Raw genomic sequence first — 16,896 nt, 5'->3', positions numbered from 1 at the left:
TATATCGTCATATACTCATATGGCTCCTTCAAAAATCTTATTTTTTAGGAAAAATTACCGTTAATAATACAACTTTTTGTTAATTTTTCCTACAATAATATCAACTATTGATTAACCATGAATAATACAAACTTAAAGGGTATTCTCTAACATGTTAAAAATCAAACTATAGATGATTATAAGTCAAAAAAAATTGGTATATTAGTTAATAAACTAAAGTTGGTATTATTCTAGAAAAATACCCCTAAGTTGGTATTATTCATAGTTAATCAATAGTTGGTATTATTGTAGGAAAATTAACAAAAAGTTATATTATTTACGGTAATTTTTTCTATTTTTTAATATGTAATTTTCATATTTTTGTTTGGGGAAAATAAAGATATTTAATATCAAAGTGAAAATTTATCAAAAAGTACTTAATAAAATTAATTTTCTCAAAAGTACCTAATAAAAAAAGTTAAAATACCTAACAAAATTTATTTTTTTCAAAGAGTACCAAGTAATTTGGTGCTCTTTGGAAAAGAAAAAATTTTATTAGGTATTTTTTTGGCGAAATATTTTTTATTAGGTACTTTTTGAAAAAAATTAGATACTTTTTAATAATTTTTCCTACTAAAATATATACTCCCTCCACACCATTTTAATTGTCACATTTCCTTATTTGGCAAAATCATAGCAATTGTCACATTTCTATTTTTGTCAATCTTTTTTTTACCTACACAAGTATTTACGAATATACCCTCATATATCTTACTTACCCAACTACCCTTCACTACTTACCCTTCACTAATTACCCTTCACTACTTATCCAACTACCACTTTTTAATGGATCCCACACCACCCTTAATAACCGTGCCCAAGTAAATGGGACAATTATATTGGTGTGGAGGGAGTATTAAATTACATGTAAAAGAAAATATAGCAAAATAGGGAAAGCCTAATAATTGATGTGCAATCAAATTACAAACGAGTAAACGACCCTGAAAAACTCTTATTTTGTTTTTTTGTATTGTTGAATTTGCAAATCTTCAAGAGATAACTGCCATTTCCCTGCCTTAAACCCTACAGGATTAGCCGACTAGCACCATAAAAAATCCGACGAGCTTCTATTAGAGTGAATCGAACCTCCATTGATTTGCTGTAAGCTTAAAGCATAAACATGGCATCACTCATTGCATTGCGATCTCCTTCACCATGTTATCTCTCCTCTATCCTCAACCTCAAAATCAATGTACAAAACTCTTTTACCAAAACCTTCAAATCCCCTCTTCTCATTCGTTCTCTCTCTTCCAATTTCCCTAACTATTCCCATCCTGATGATTCCCAATTTAATCAAAATTCACCTCCCATCAACCCTAATTTCAGCAACAATTATCGTTCTCAGCAGCCACCACATTCGCAAAACCCTCAGACCCACCAAAATCAAGGCCAATCAAACCCTATACATGGCTACTCAAATCCTAATAAAGGGTATCAAAGTCCTAATCGAGGATACCCAAGTCCTAATCAAGGATACCCACGTCCTAATCAAGGATACCCACAAGCTCAAGTTCCGAGAAATACACCTCAATGGAACAATCAAGGTTTTGATGGGGGCCGAAATCAGGGCCCAACACAAAGCGAGAATCAAGCACAGGAAGTGGACTTGAAGAGTATGGCTATGGGGGGAAAGGTAAAAGAGATAATTGAGTTAATGGAGAAAGGTGTTAAAGCTGATTGGGAATGCTTTAATATACTATTTGATAAATTGGTAAACCCTAAGTCGCTTGAAAATGCAAAAAAGGTGCATGATTTCTTTCTTAGGTCTCCCTTAAGGGGTAATCTTCAATTGAATAACAAAGTGCTTCAAATGTATGCTAAATGTGGGAGTATGGTTGATGCACGTAGAGTGTTCGATCATATGCCTGAGAGAAATTTAGATTCTTGGCATTTCATGATGAAGGGTTATGCTAATAACTCCCTTGGGGATGAGGGATTACAATTGTTTGAGAAGATGAAAGAGTTAGGATTACAACCCAATAGTGAAACATTTCAGGTTCTTTTCTTAGTTTGTGCAGGTGCTGAAGCTGTAGAAGAAGGATTCATTTTCTTGGAGAAGATGAAAACTGACTATGGAATTGAACCACAATTAGAGCATTATCTAGGACTCTTAGATGTTCTTGGTGCATCTGGGCTTCTGCTAGAAGCTCAGGAGTATATAGAGAAACTGCCCATGAACCCGACTGTGGCGTTTTGGGAATCGCTGCGAGATTATGCTAGGATTCATGGAGATATTGATCTTGAGGATCATATAGATGAGTTGATTGTTGATCTTGATCCTTCTAAGACAATTGCACACAAACTACCAACCCCGCCTCCGAAAAAGCGAATGGCAGTGAACTTCATGGAAGGAAGGAATAAACTTCCTGAGTTTAAAAACCCATCATTGTATAAAGATGATGAGAAATACAAGGCTGCTTTGAAGGAACAAGGCTATGTACCGGATACTCGGTATGTGCTTCATGACATTGATCAAGAAGCCAAGGAACAGGCTTTGCTTTACCATAGTGAAAGATTAGCTATTGCTTATGGGTTGATTAGTACTCCACCAAGAACACCTCTAAGAATCATTAAGAACCTTAGAATTTGTGGGGATTGTCATAATGCCATTAAGATAATGTCTAAGATAGTTGGGAGGGAGTTGATTGTAAGGGACAATAAGAGATTCCATCATTTTAAGGATGGTAAGTGCTCTTGTGGGGATTACTGGTGAAGAAGATTTAGGTGTTTGAAAGTTCTATATCATGATCTTTTAGTGCTGATTTTGCATAAGGGTTGTAGGAATGGTGGTTATTTTGATGTAAAAGAAAGGTTTGTAGTACTTCGATAGTTTGGAGACTAAGAAATTTATTTGTTGTCATGCTTTTGATCTTTCATATTGATCACATAATGTTGATTTCCTGATCACTCTGCAAGTAATATAATTTGTCCACTAATTCGCCTTTTGGATTTGTGATTCGCTCAAAATAATCCAAAAATAGTTTAAAAGTTGTTTTTAAAAAACTTAATAGATTAAGTCAAATAAGTTTTTATTTACAACTTCAATGATCCAATGTAGAATCGCAATCCTAACATCCTTGATTACAACTAATTTTGTGTGCAATTAGTTAACGCTTCCTCTCTTAAACAACAATATAAATATAACTTCCTTGTTCGTAGATAAAGCGGATTCAAATGTGTTTTTCATTCCATGGTTTAATTTCATAATTTTATCCATGCGCTGATGATGTGCGTAATATTCACTTAGAGTTTGCTACTCTAGTAATCCTGTATTTTATTTCTTTTGTTTTTGTTTCTTTGAAATTGCTAGACATATTCTAGAAATTCTCACCAATTTGCATAGTGTGACTAATTTAGAGGAAAGAGGAGCACTTCAGCTTTCAGAAAGGAGAAAAGAGAGAATCATGGGGAAATATTCAATCATTCAGCTTAATTTGACACTTTAAAATTTTTTCTTAGATAAATCAGCTGAACTTCCTGGTGTGAAGTTCTGTTGAAGCTAGCTAGCTCTTGAGTCTTGCCTATTTTGAGCCAAGTTCTATTCTTTTCTCCCATCATGCTTAGTATAAAGAAGGCTTCTGAGCAATGTTTTACAGACCCGTAGGCTTCGAAAACATCTTGTCATCTAGTACGCCCACTTATACTCAAACCTGGAATAATTTGTGGGGTCGGAAGTACACAAACCTACCCTTCGATTGACCATTAATAGCAAACATCATCTGCAACTTCACATATATAATAAGTACACATGAAATATAACATCTTCGCTACCATAGGAACATGATATTGTAAAAGAGATAATTTACCTAGTTCGGAGAGCAAAAGGATCTAGTATGTAACACATTTACTAACAACAACTCGAATGAGAAATTATGCCTGGTAAAAACGAACAACGAATCAAGTCTACCTCGTTCTGATAGGCAATACAAACTTGCGCTCAATGTGAAAGAGCAACTTGCTTTACATTGGGACGGTCTTGCAAATCTGATACAAATGTAACAAGTGTATCAAGTGATCAAGACCTTTTAAACAACCTACAAGTACAAGACAGTGTTTCTGACTTGTCATCTACGCCAATTGTACATGAAGGACGGAATCAGGTCAAGGATGCTTTCCAAAGACTAAACATGACCCCAAGATTTTATGTTGGGAACAAGGAAGCCAATACAGCACCGAGGAACAACACCATACACTTGGAAATGGGAAGGGACAACATAACCCAGGCCATAGGACTTTCTGACGACCGGTTTGCTGAGTCTCCTGAATGCAAGCCCGGCCCATCTAGACCCTAAGCAAGCTTGGGACGTTACCTTTGCGCATGGACCAAGCCACCAAGGGTCCAGGATCTCACTAACAGTCCACGAAGAATCTTAGAGACTAAGTGGAAGAAGCGTTGCTCAACAGTTTGCTGAGTCAAAATTTGTCTAAGTATTTTTATTTCTGTTTTCTGTTTGGGCGCCTTATAAGCCTTTGTATTTAACACGTGTTCTTTAAATATAGGCGTGTGATTAGGATATAGCCGTTAAGGTAGTTGAGAGCTCTATATAAAGAGAGCCCCACCCCATGTAATAGACATCTTACAGCATTGTTTTCATTTGATTCAATACAAGTATAGGTATTTCGGAAACTTGTTTCTGTTTTCCTTCTTTGAAGTTGGCGGTGACTTCATCAAAGGTATACGGAGTGTCCTTTGATCTTTGTAGAGTCAAGGATTGTGGAACAACCTTGATACTGCAAGGAAACCGTGTGTGCATAGCCTGGAAGGCATTGCACGTTTTATCATTGTTGGAAGGGCGTTGAGATAGCCACTGATCAACACCATCAGAAAACCAAGAAAGGATTTCTTGGCTCTGTTTGTGTTTGTTGCGTGATCTTTTCATCACCAATTCGTAGTATTGTGTGTAATCAAGGCTTCCGCTAAACATTAATCCTTGCATAATCAAGGCCTTAATCCGACCTGATTTTGCATCAAAATCTCTATACCTCCGGTAATAAAGAGCCGAGAGACTCTTTAACCGCCTTCTTTATTATGGGTATGAGTTGCTGTCTTTCTTCCCTCCTCAAACCCTAATCATGGTTTTCCTGTGAGCAGAATACACTGAGTATGATGATGATGATTTGTTGGTAGTACTTAAAAATGGGCGCCAATCTCTTGAATAACAAACCCGATAAAGGGGAATTGATAGATCATCAACAAGTTATCACAACTATAACCTACATTCTTATGGAGCTAATATCTCAAGAGACCATGCTACCTGCTGGAACTCAAAGCAGTTCCAAACAGTTGCACAGGCATTGCATTTACACGGTCTCGACTCTCGACCCTTTAAAATGTATGACACCAAAAGCAAAATATCAATTACCATTTACTCTATCCGTTGAATGAATTTGCTACACATGCTATTTTGAGCTGTTTGAATGAATTTGTTACATTTCTTATTTTAGCAATAACCCAATATTCTCCCTCCGAATCTCATGCATAAACTCATTGGGACAGAAGAACATTGTTTAATATTGACACACATTAAAGATGTTCTTAGATCCATTTACTAATGCCTTGCACAAGCTACTCTTAATTGGAAGTCATAATTCATTACCAAACTCGACCTCCCTAACTTACATTCAGGAAAATATGTAATCGAAATCAAAGGAACGAAGAGTAGAAAGACAGCAACAAATGTACTACTTACTAAAGTAAAAGCTCTCATATATGTAATAGATCGCAGTTGCGATCCTAACAGTAAGGACAGAACTCATTACCTTCGATAGAAGCAGACAAGACTGGGATGAAATTGAAGAGTTCAGCAAAAGCCAAAGTTTCACCATGGTGAAAATGCTCCTTCAAACGTGCTGCTTTCACTTGTGAACGGAATTCTCAAGGCGGAGAAGACAGAGAGGCAGCGGAATCCCCAGGGCTGCGCAAAGTAGCTTCTTTTGAATGGATGTTACATGAAAGTTACTCTAGGAACTGCAGTGCCCATGGGAAATTTATGCCTAAAGCCCCCATTAATAAAACACTGTATAGAGAGACCCCATAAAGCAACTGCATTCCTCCTTGTGCTGCAGTTTGGTAACACTGCTTATTGAGCATTTGTGGAGTTTGTTGATAGGAATATGTCTCATTACCTAGCGTCGTCGGTATATATACAACTTGCACTAGAAGATTGTTATAACGAAAACAGATACAAGAAAGAAATAAACATTAATAATAGAAATCACACAAAGAGTTAACGTGGTTTACTAACAACGTATTATCTACATCCACGGGACAGAGATAACATATTATTATTAATGTGAGGGAGAAAAACAGATATAGATTAGGAGGATTGATCAGAAATAACAGAATTTCCTATATGACTAAACCTAAACTAACTAGGTTTAGACTTATTCCAACACCTGGACAACTGTGAAGCGAGAGTAAGAAGATTTAGCTCATATCATCACAAATTATCATGCACTAGATTGATTCATAGCCTAATATCTTGATCATTTGACAGTCAGAAATAACACATTGTCTTTGGCAAACAGCTGATAGTTGATTATAATAGCTGATTTGACTAGCTGATTTTATTAACTGGTTTGACCAGTTGATTTTGAACTCTCTGCTATGCTATAAGCAGCTTATTCGAAAACATCTTATTCATATCAATAAGCTGTCTTAACCGGCTAGTTTACGAAACATTAGCATTGGCTGATTTAACCACTCAACCATATATTTATATCAAAATAAGCTACAATTGCTAAATAAACCATTTTGCCAAACACCCCCAATTAACAATAACATCAGGAAAAGCAGACAAGTAATCAGATCATCAACAACTTGAAATGATAAAACAATGATCAAAACTGTTTGAATTATGCTTATTGACAAATTCTCAAATTGAATTAAAACTCTGATCATTAGTTTTCCCCATCTTCTCAATCAACATTATCAGAACAAATGTGGGCACCAAAAATCTCACTATGTGATAAAATCTTGTCTTTCACAAATGAGTATATTCATACATAGCATAAGACACAATGCACATTTATAAGGTAAGAACAAACAAACACATCAAGAAACATCTAGAGTATCATCTGCTCGCCCAACTCTTGACCGGCCATACCTTCTGTGAGAACCCTTTGGAAGAATTCTTCCAAAGTGTCTCTTCCATAGCTTGGAGTTTGCTCAGCACTGTACTCTCCAGTCTCAGGATCCAAAATCAGCATACTCTCAGCAGCATAATACCGCCCAATTTTCCCAAATTCTGCAGCATCTTCTAAAGAAGGGAAAATCTTAGCTAAGAAATCAAGAACACCAATAACAAAGTCCATAATCTCAATAGGAACTTTGATGAACTTTGGCTCCTTCCCTGCAAGTTTAAACAACATTTCCCCTTGTTCTAATGGTGTTAATGCTTTCCCTGGACCTCCAATTGGTAAAATCTGATTAATCTTATCTTCATCCAAGATAGAGTCCACTATAAATGAAGCTAAATCAGGCTCACTAATGGGTTTACAAGCACACAATTTCCCATCCCCAAACATGACATAAGGCTTTCCATCTTTCACAAGCTCAACTTGCCCTCCCAAACTCTTGAAAAACGCGGTAGGTCTCACAATACTGTAAGTAAACCCATCATCTATCTTAGCTTCCTCGATCAAATCCGCCTCGAATTTCAACTTGGCGCGTTGAAACTCCAAAAGGGGTTTTTGCACACAAATGGCAGAAAGCAAAACAAAGTGAGAAGCACCGAGTTTCCTTCCAGCAATAAGACTATTCTTAGTTGCATCATAATCAATCAACCATGAATCTTTAATACCCCCATTTCTACTTGCTAGACATGAAATCACTACATCAATTGAATCAACCCCAAATTTTTCTAAATTTTTCTCTAAAACATCCAAATTAGTAACATCGGAAAAACACACATTAGCCCCAGTTAACTGATTAAGAGTTTCTTCTTTACCAAATTTACCTCTAATACCACTTTTCTCTCTAGCAACAGCTATAACGTTATAACCCCTCTTTGCCAACTCTTTTACAACAAATCTCCCAATATACCCAGTTGAACCCACAATCAACACATTAATATCCTTAGGATTTTTGCTTCGAAAAGACTGTTTTTGAGGAGTTTCTGTTGTTATACCTGAAGCAGAAATGGGAAATAGCAGTTTATTCTTACTACACTTACGGGATTCTGATAATTTGAAGTGAAATGGAAGAGTAAAACGAAATGGGTTCACCTGAATCGGGCAGAAATTTTCTGGGTTACCTCTAAAATTTGACGGCTTTGGAAGGTTGCAAGTATAGATACCAGAAGCTATGGAAACTGACATCCTGTGCTAGCAGGAAGCAAGTAGAAGTTAAGAGCTTCCAATGGTGAGAGAGAAAAGGATCGAGTGTGACAGAGATTGAGTTAGTGAGTGATAGAATGAGGCTAAAAGACGGAGAAAAGCGTCCTAATTTTTGTGCCAAAAATTTAGATTGCCAGGAAAAGAGGACTAGAGATATGCTGCATTTTCAGCCATAAACGGGAGGGACACTAATTATTTTTCTACCTATACTATTTTAGTCTACTCTATATACTTGTTATGTTACCTCTTTTGCCAAATTGTCAATTGCTGAAGTAGCAAACTTAAAAGAGATAAAAGAACATATTGAAGTTTTGCCCCAAGTCATGCTTGATAAAACAAAATTTCATATTAGAGTTATTATTTTGTTAATTTTAAACTATCGTTCATGTAGGCCAAAGCAGAAAAAGAAAAAAGAATTGTCATTTATATTAACGTTTTTTGGATGTAATCTATTTTAATGGATATAAGCAATTAAAAAAATTTTGACATTGTCATAAGTTCACGTTGTCATAGCTCTGTTGTTGTGCTTTGTTTGTGCATTTATTGTTGTTTGTTCTTCACCAAACATCATAGCCCATTCACAACAATAAATTTTATGTAGCTCTTCAACCTCTACATTATGTTTATTATTTGGATAGCAATTTTGAAAGTGAAGAAAGGGAGATTTAGTAGTTTTCCTTCTAAATGTTTTCATTGTTAGTAATATTTGTTAAAGTATAAAATGTGAGGAACTTCTTCCCCTATTGGGCCTATTCCCTCTGTTCCATATCCTTCCCTTCAATTTGGTATCCAAATGATAAAAATATCATCTTGGTATATTTCTCTCATTTATTTCCTTCTAATTTCTTACAACCAAACACAATATTAGCTAGTGAATTTTAAGCAACACTAGTTCCTTCATCATTGGTCTAAAGCAACACACAAATCATCTTGATGCTTACAAACATCTAATGAGGGATCATGGCATTGAATAAGAGGTATACTCTAACATGATAAGATTAGATACTCATATAATTAAGAATTATAACCCTATTATTAATTAGTTAATATAGCATGGTACGTCTCAAGTACAATGTACCTAATTTCATAAAAACTTGCTTAAACCTTTATAGGAAGTGCATTACAATCAAAATTAATCGTGATCTATGTATTCTCTAGTAATCTCAATACGACACACAAGGATTTCCCTATTCTATCCATTTTAATAGGGTGTTTGTGAAACGGCCGGTAGCTGATAATCGATTATAATGACTAATACTGATTTTAAACTCGTTACTATGAACATTTTATTTAAAAACAGTTTATTCATAATAATAACATATTTCAACCAACTAATATATCAAATTAACATTAACTGGTTTAACAATTCAACCTTCTAATTATATCAGCTAAAATGAGCTAAGTATTTTGCTAAACACCCTACTGTCTTTATACTCTGTCCTTTTATTTTAGTTTCATACTCTTCACAGTTTTTCTCCTTTTCCCGACTTCCTCTCTTCCTCAGTTTTTCCAGGATGAACTTCTTCAAATCGGTCTTCGCAGATGAAGACCTAGAACCAGATCAATCATCTCCAATCTCAAATCCACAATCATCCTCCGAACCTGAATCCGAACCCCAACCTCAATCTCCCGTTCATGAAGATCAATCAACAACACCCACATGGGGTTTCGTCGGCGGTTTAATTAAAACTTTTGCGACCAAATCAGAATCAGTCCTCGAAACTTACCGTCGTGATTTGCAAGAATTCAGTACTGGTCTTAAAAAAGAAACCCAAGTTCTCAAAGAAGTTGCTAGTTCTTCTCTTGAAGTGGGTGCTTCTCGTGCTCAAGAATCGCTTGAATCTGTTGGTCAAGCTATTGATTCTCTTGGATCTGTTGTTTCCCAGATAATTATTCAAGGTAAAGAATCTGATCTTGATACTCCTGAGTTTAATTCGAATGCGAATGTTAATTTGAATGTTGGGAATTCGCCTGGGAGAAAGTATAGTAGATTTGATGCGCAGTTAAGAGCGATTCAATGTGATGTGAATACCTATGTCGAGGAATTTGATGATGTGGGTGATTTTGAGAAGTGGAAATTAGGGTTTAATTTGGAGGAGAAGAGGGAAGAGATTGATAATTTGATGAAAGAGAATGGAACTATGGAAGGGATTTACAAAAGGGTAGTTCCAGATGTTGTTGAACATGATGTTTTTTGGTTTAGGTATTACTATAGAGTTTATAAATTGGAACAAGCTGAGAGTTTTAGAGCTAAGTTAGTTGAAAGAGCTAATGAAGATGAGGATTTGAGTTGGGATGTTGATGATGAAGATGATGATAATAATGTGATTGATAAGAAGATGGTAAAAGATGATGATACTATTATGGATGACAAGAAGATGGTGAATGATGATGATAATATTGTGAGCGACAAGAAGATGGTGAATGATGATGATAATGTAAATGATAAGAAAATGATGCATGATGATGAGGAAGATTCTATGAGCCCGTCGAAGGAGATTACACCAGAAGAGCCAAATTCAGCAGGGAATGAAGATTTGAAGGAGAAGGGTGTTGTTGAGAAAGCACCTGCACCACCCTTAGTTGAAGAGAAGGCTCCTTCAGAAGGGAGTAAAGATAGTGACATTTCAGTGGTGTCGAGCCAACCATCGTCTCGTGTTGAGGAGGAAGATCTCGGTTGGGATGAAATTGAGGATCTGGGAAGTGATGATGATGTTGATGAGAAAAAAGGGAAGCAATTTGAGGGTAGTAGTTCTAGTCCTGGCAACAGGGATGAATTGCGAAAGCGATTGAGTGTTGCAGAAGAGGATGAAGATTTGAGTTGGGATATTGAAGATGATGATGAACCAATCAATAAGAGATAAAAATGGAAAGCATCATTAAGTGATTTGAAGACTTAGGAATCATTATGTATGTGCAGTTCTCATAAGCTTTGGTATTTTTCTTTCATTTAATTGCTTAGCTTCATATTTCAATATATGTCTTAGTTTTATTCTTTGTGTGGTTTTAGTCTTTGAGTTTGTTGTATACAATTTACCAACATCATTGGCTAATGATTATTTGTTATGATTGATGGCAAGACATTGCTTATAGAAAAGGCACTACACTTGTCATCACTTCATTTCCATCACCATATTCGTAGGGCCAATTCTTAGCATATTTTGGGTATGCGACCGCCTAGGGCCCAGAAATAAGGGGCCGCAAATATTAAATGGTGCTACTACCGACACTTGTTAGTGATTTGTTTGTAATTTTTTTGTATTTGGAGTAATTTTAGAATATAATGTTACAATATATTTAGTTTTCTTAAAAGTGAAATTTTTTTTTAAAATATAAGGGTCCAATTTAAAAGAGATTGTAATAAAAAGGGCCTCCAAAATCTTTGCTCCGCCCCACATATTCGTTTAATCAAACTTACTGTAAACGTTGTGATTGAATTGTGACTGACAAGACATGATTTTTTTGGCCAGAGAAATGGAAATCTTAGTAATTACTTACCTTAAACCTTAACAGGTAATCATAAAGATTGTAGATACTTGTTTTCTTCCCTATTGTCATTTGCTAATATTATTGAATACTTTGCTCTTTATTGGCTTACTGCTAAGGAAAAAGATCTTTCTTAGCTCATTAATGCTAAGATAATGGTGTAGTGTAGTGTACATCTATCTCGCATTGCTCATAATGTTTGGTTGATAGAAGAATCATGGTTACACTTTCGTATATAGCCAGTGTTACGACTGTGTAGTGGAGATTCTATCTAAAGAGATTGATCTGGTCATTTGTTCAGGGTTCTTGTGGAATATTTGTATACAATAGCAAGTTAGCAGATCCCAGTTTTCTATTTGGACCTTAACTATGGTTGAAGGGTTAAAGCATAGATTTAATCATTTAAAGTTGTAGACGTTTAGTATTAACTTAGAAGCATAGAAACATGGAGCGTGGGACATAGCCGCGTTTTGTGACCCCAGAACGTTTATGCCAAACCACCACGAAACCTGGCCCAAATCGTTCAAGGTCTCGTCTAGTTACCTTTAATTGAAGGTATTATGCCCTTCATTTACAGATTAAAGAAAGAAGATAGGAAAAACCTAGAAAATTTAAAATAACCACTTAAAAACAATTTTTAAAGAAAAAAAAATAATTTCATTTTCTTATGATTAAATATATGTTTATACATAATATATTTCATACCGAATCGTTTTTGAGTCAATCTAGATTGCGTTCCTCATTGCCGTTCCCGTCCTCTATACTAAAGTTTCCAGGTAACAATGCTTAGAATTGTACAACATGGAAACATCAATTTATGTGATCACATCCTCATCGAGCAATACAAGCTCCTCCTGCTCAAGTGTCCTGAATCTCAATGCTCAACAATGCTGTCGGTGTAATTCGATCAAGGCATCATTTGTTTCTTTTTATCTATGCTTTTTTTATTGCATATTCATGAGCAATAAAGGATAACACATGATATGCATTATGTAAATGTCCAAAGTAGTCAGTAATGCGTGTAATAACTCTTTGGAGTGGCTATTGAATTTATGTTATTGTGCATTTTACAGAACAGGTATCAAATATAGAAAGGTTATAGATTCCCTTTTGAAAGAAGAAAGGTTTATAAACATTTGAATGTCCTCCCACAGTAATTTTATGCAACAATTCCCTTCTTATATCCTACGATTATTAAGGATTATATGATTGAAGACAAAAGTTGGTCGCCAACAGAATGAGGTTGCCAGGTTACATCTTTCTGATTGGTCTGGTGTTGCTGAGTCTGTGGGTGAAATTGTCTAATGTAAAAGTGTAAAATGACTATTCAGCCTATCAAATGCTAGTATTATTGTGTCATAAAAACACTTATCTTTGTACAAGCTGAATATTTCTTTCTTGTAAACTTATCATATAAGGGCCCATTTATCTATTTACATTACCCATGATTAAGATTTAAGAATTCCCATAAAAAATAAAAAAAAAATAAAAAACTCCATTCCCTTTTTTTTCTCTTATTTTCATTCCTATCCAAATAATAAACTTAAATGATGATTAATACTCCTTCCATCAATTCAATTGCCCAAAAAGCTCTTTATTTAAAGAACAAAATCTAATAAACAATATAAAACGAAAGAAAGTAACAAGATTGAAGATCTTGAATTAGCATACTAATTGAAAATTTTCTCTATCACCGTATAACACGAATTTAGTTTTCTCCACTTGTAATAATTATTTAATCTCATTTTCCATTGACCGAATGAACTCTCAAGCACACAATGAATAAAGAAAGCAATCGTTCAACATTAACAACAGAAAAATTTGGGTGAGCAGTGATTAAACTGAAACAAAGACCAAAAAAATCAGCAATGTGAAATGTTTAATAGTTTGATGATAATAGGATCTTAGGAATAAGAGGCAATCAAACATAAATAAATTCTCCAACAAAAATCAACTTACAAAATTCTCTTTTAACAAAAAGTTTCAACTTCAAAACTGCTACTAAATTTCATTAGAGAAAAACTTTGCTTATCAGTGTCTATGTGACTAGGGAGACATTAACCACGAAGCAAATTTTGATTAGGCACCAACAACTTCTGTAGTCTCGGGCTCAGCCATGGTTTCATCTGCTGGTCTGTCTAACTTTACGCCTACATCCTCCGAGTAGTCACCATGAACCTAAATCAACCAAAAATTAGTATTGAAATTAGCAATAAACAAAAAAATTGCACGATAAAATACAAATTGTTTCCAAGTAGAACAGGCATCAAAGCAAAGTTCCAACTAGAAAGGAAAACAACATATTGATAGAGCAAGAAGAAATTACCTCCATCAATTTCCCCAAATCAAATTTGGGTGCCTTCAAGATTTTGACCTTCCTAATGTAAACATTTTGTAGTGGATAAATGCCGGTGGTGGCCTTTTCAATCTCCTTACCAATGGATTCCGGGATGAACTTAGCAACAAGCTCCTTGAGATCGCAAGAGCTAGCCTGATTGACCATAATTTCACGCATCTTGCGGCGAATCTGATTAGAACACAACAAATAACTGCATTATAGATCAAGTTTATAAATCATCTTATAAAGGAAAGCACATCAGAGATCACGAACCTGGCGGATTTGGCTAGATTGAGCATAGGTAGTTCTCTTGACCTGGTTTGGGCGCCTCTTAGTGAAGGCAATGCAGAACAAACGGAGTGTGTAGTTGTCAGTAGTCTTCACATCCACATGAGCCTCAATCAAAGTTTGCCACTTACGAACAAGGGACCTCAACTTGTCTGTGGTGAAGTCCATACCCTAAGTTTTTGGAACATGCCATCACTTATTATCATTCTCTAAGATGCAGGAATGAATTAATTAAGGAATATAGAACAGTCAACAGAAATACATACCCAAAAGTTAGTGAGCACATTACGTCCCTGAACATCCTCAACTCTCAAACGGATCTTCCTGAAGGACTGATCCTCGTCGTTTTGAAGATCAGCCAATGAAACCTCAACAACTCTGTGCTTTAGACCCTCAGAAGCAATCTAAAGAAAAGAAACTAGTCAACACAAAAATAGTTGGGCAACCCAGTTACAATATTAAATCAACAACAGCACTAAACCACTAAGCTTAACAAAAGAGGCAGAATATCCAAGTAATTCTAAATAATCTCCTCATCACTAAATTCAAAGTAAACATAATAATTAACCACTGAGATACTTCGATAATGATAATTTCTCATCAACCATTAATAGTCCATATGAGTAGTGAAACAGAAATCTACTTGCTTTACTTAATAAAAAACTACAACCAAGGTGAAAAGTAAAGCAAATCTACTTCAAAAATGAACAGTCCAAATACTCGTGATTATAAGGCATGAGAATAAGTAAACCTGTTACATCTAATATCGGGTAATTTATGAGACACTCTTTGATGCTTAAACCACTTTAAAACACTGAAATAAAAAAAAATTGCATAGAAAAACCAGGGAGATGAATGGAACCTCCAGAAAACAGCTGCACAACCCCATCCTTAATATCTTAACTCAACCCTTGTATATCAGAATATCAGGCATACAAATAGAACCCAACTCCAATCACTACTTATATATTTGGATCCAGATTCAACAAGGCAACGTTCATTATAGTACAGATTTGAAAAACCTATAAAGCATTATTCTTCAAGTGACAGCTATTATGGTTGCATACAAATAACGATAATATACAATCATATTATTGCTATAAACCATATAATATCTCAAACAATTGGCTTATCAATAAATCAAAAACACTAAAATAAAGCACGGTAATAGAATGAAAGAGACGGACCTTGGTACCCTGAGTACGGGTAATTAGGGTTTTTCCGACTTGGCGAACGCCAAAGATTGATGGAGCTTTGATGTCATACCATTCCTTCTTGGAAAATGGATCCGCTCTGTTTCAAACGGAAAAAAAAAAAATCAAGAATCGCTCCGAATATATTTTCTTCGTAAATAAGAGATGAAGGTGATCCACAATGTGATAAAAATCAAAAGAAGTGAGAAAATGAAGGATATAAGAACTTACGCTTTCTTCTTGCCTCCCTTCTTACCCTTTGAAATCCTCTTGTTCTTTCTGCAGAGATTTACAACCAGATTCAAAAGTTAGATTAATCATACAATAGCAGAAATGGAGAAAATTTCAGGAGAGAAGGTGTGAGAGGAGATACCCGACGGCCATGGTTGATTAGAATTTGAGTTCTAGGGTTTTGAGGGTTGCTCCTTCAGGCTTCAGCTGCTGCTCCTTTTTACAATAGAAAACCCTAATCTAAGTTTTTTTATAGTCTCTGTTATATAGCGATCTCATCGGGCCTTTGCCTTTTTGGGCTCTCTATTTTAATTGGTCTGCCAACTGAACTAAACAATGAACACACATTAAGAAAATTTGAAAACATTAAGATAAAAAATCAAAAAAATAACAAAATAATACAACTTTCAAACTTATTTCAAAAATAAATGTGAAAATCAGAAACCTGAGGTATGGAGCTGTTCGCATTTAATAACTGCGAACAGATCAAAAATGACAAAATAGTTGTTCGCAGTTAGTAAATGCGAACAGCCCTTTGACTTTGTTTGACCTACGAACAGGCAGTTGTACCGGCTCCTTGTGGCTATACCGCATCACTATTGCCGCACTTTGTGCCTGCAATTAATATTTAGTTAATGTAATATTATATTATGTATACTTAATCATTTAAATGCAAATGAAGACTTACAAATTGGGTCATCGTAGGCGCAGCAGGTGCGTAATGTGTTGCTGCGATGATGCCACGTGGTGTCATCCATCAGCGAGTGATGGAGAGGAACCATGGCATGTAGTCCGGTGTAGTAGGTGCGCCATATCGATCGGCGCACCTTGGGCCAGCAGCTCAAGTCTACGATCCCAACGAGCGATGTCGCGCCAGTTGATCTTCATTCAGTTCGTCGTACCCTGATTCTTGCGCAAAATCAGGTGCAGCTCGGGTTTAGTGTCGCAAGGCGGTGGAATGCCTTGTACCAACCCATATTGGCG

General features: G+C 35.6%; 4 protein-coding genes across 6 annotated transcripts; 2 read left to right on the top strand and 2 right to left on the bottom strand.

Moving 5' to 3' along the window:
• Positions 1–983: 983 nt before the first annotated feature.
• On the top strand, positions 984–3,004 carry LOC130828235 (pentatricopeptide repeat-containing protein At2g15690, mitochondrial). Its single transcript, XM_057694088.1, has one exon. The coding sequence runs from the start codon at positions 1,160–1,162 to the stop codon at positions 2,750–2,752; it is 1,593 nt and encodes a 530-aa protein (XP_057550071.1). The 5' UTR covers positions 984–1,159; the 3' UTR covers positions 2,753–3,004.
• Positions 3,005–6,894: 3,890 nt separating this feature from the next.
• Positions 6,895–8,580, bottom strand: LOC130828237 (divinyl chlorophyllide a 8-vinyl-reductase, chloroplastic). The gene has a single exon (XM_057694091.1). The coding sequence runs from the start codon at positions 8,356–8,358 to the stop codon at positions 7,105–7,107; it is 1,254 nt and encodes a 417-aa protein (XP_057550074.1). The 5' UTR covers positions 8,359–8,580; the 3' UTR covers positions 6,895–7,104.
• A 1,155-nt stretch (positions 8,581–9,735) lies between these two features.
• On the top strand, positions 9,736–13,451 carry LOC130828236 (uncharacterized). 3 transcript variants are annotated; one of them, XM_057694090.1, is made up of 2 exons: positions 9,736–11,286; positions 12,632–13,451. In XM_057694090.1, the coding sequence occupies exon 1, from the start codon at positions 9,891–9,893 to the stop codon at positions 11,238–11,240; it is 1,350 nt and encodes a 449-aa protein (XP_057550073.1). In that variant the 5' UTR covers positions 9,736–9,890; the 3' UTR covers positions 11,241–11,286; positions 12,632–13,451. The 3 variants fall into 3 exon arrangements, 1 of the variants encoding a protein (XP_057550073.1); XR_009047349.1 differs by having other exon boundaries at positions 9,794–11,311; positions 12,632–12,934; XR_009047348.1 differs by having other exon boundaries at positions 9,811–11,311; positions 12,936–13,444.
• A 273-nt stretch (positions 13,452–13,724) lies between these two features.
• LOC130828238 (40S ribosomal protein S3a-like) lies at positions 13,725–16,221 on the bottom strand. The gene is made up of 7 exons (XM_057694092.1): positions 16,055–16,221; positions 15,913–15,960; positions 15,676–15,781; positions 14,755–14,892; positions 14,474–14,659; positions 14,189–14,389; positions 13,725–14,040 (listed from the first exon to the last, which is right to left on the bottom strand). Exons 1-7 carry the CDS (start codon positions 16,063–16,065, stop codon positions 13,942–13,944), a joined length of 789 nt encoding a protein of 262 aa, XP_057550075.1. The 5' UTR covers positions 16,066–16,221; the 3' UTR covers positions 13,725–13,941.
• Positions 16,222–16,896: the final 675 nt, after the last annotated feature.

Source organism: Amaranthus tricolor, chromosome 12 (genome assembly GCF_026212465.1).
Source record: "Amaranthus tricolor cultivar Red isolate AtriRed21 chromosome 12, ASM2621246v1, whole genome shotgun sequence".
NCBI lineage: Eukaryota > Viridiplantae > Streptophyta > Magnoliopsida > Caryophyllales > Amaranthaceae > Amaranthus > Amaranthus tricolor.
Note: the sequence above shows the minus strand (reverse complement) of the source record. Positions and strands in the feature narration are given on the sequence as shown.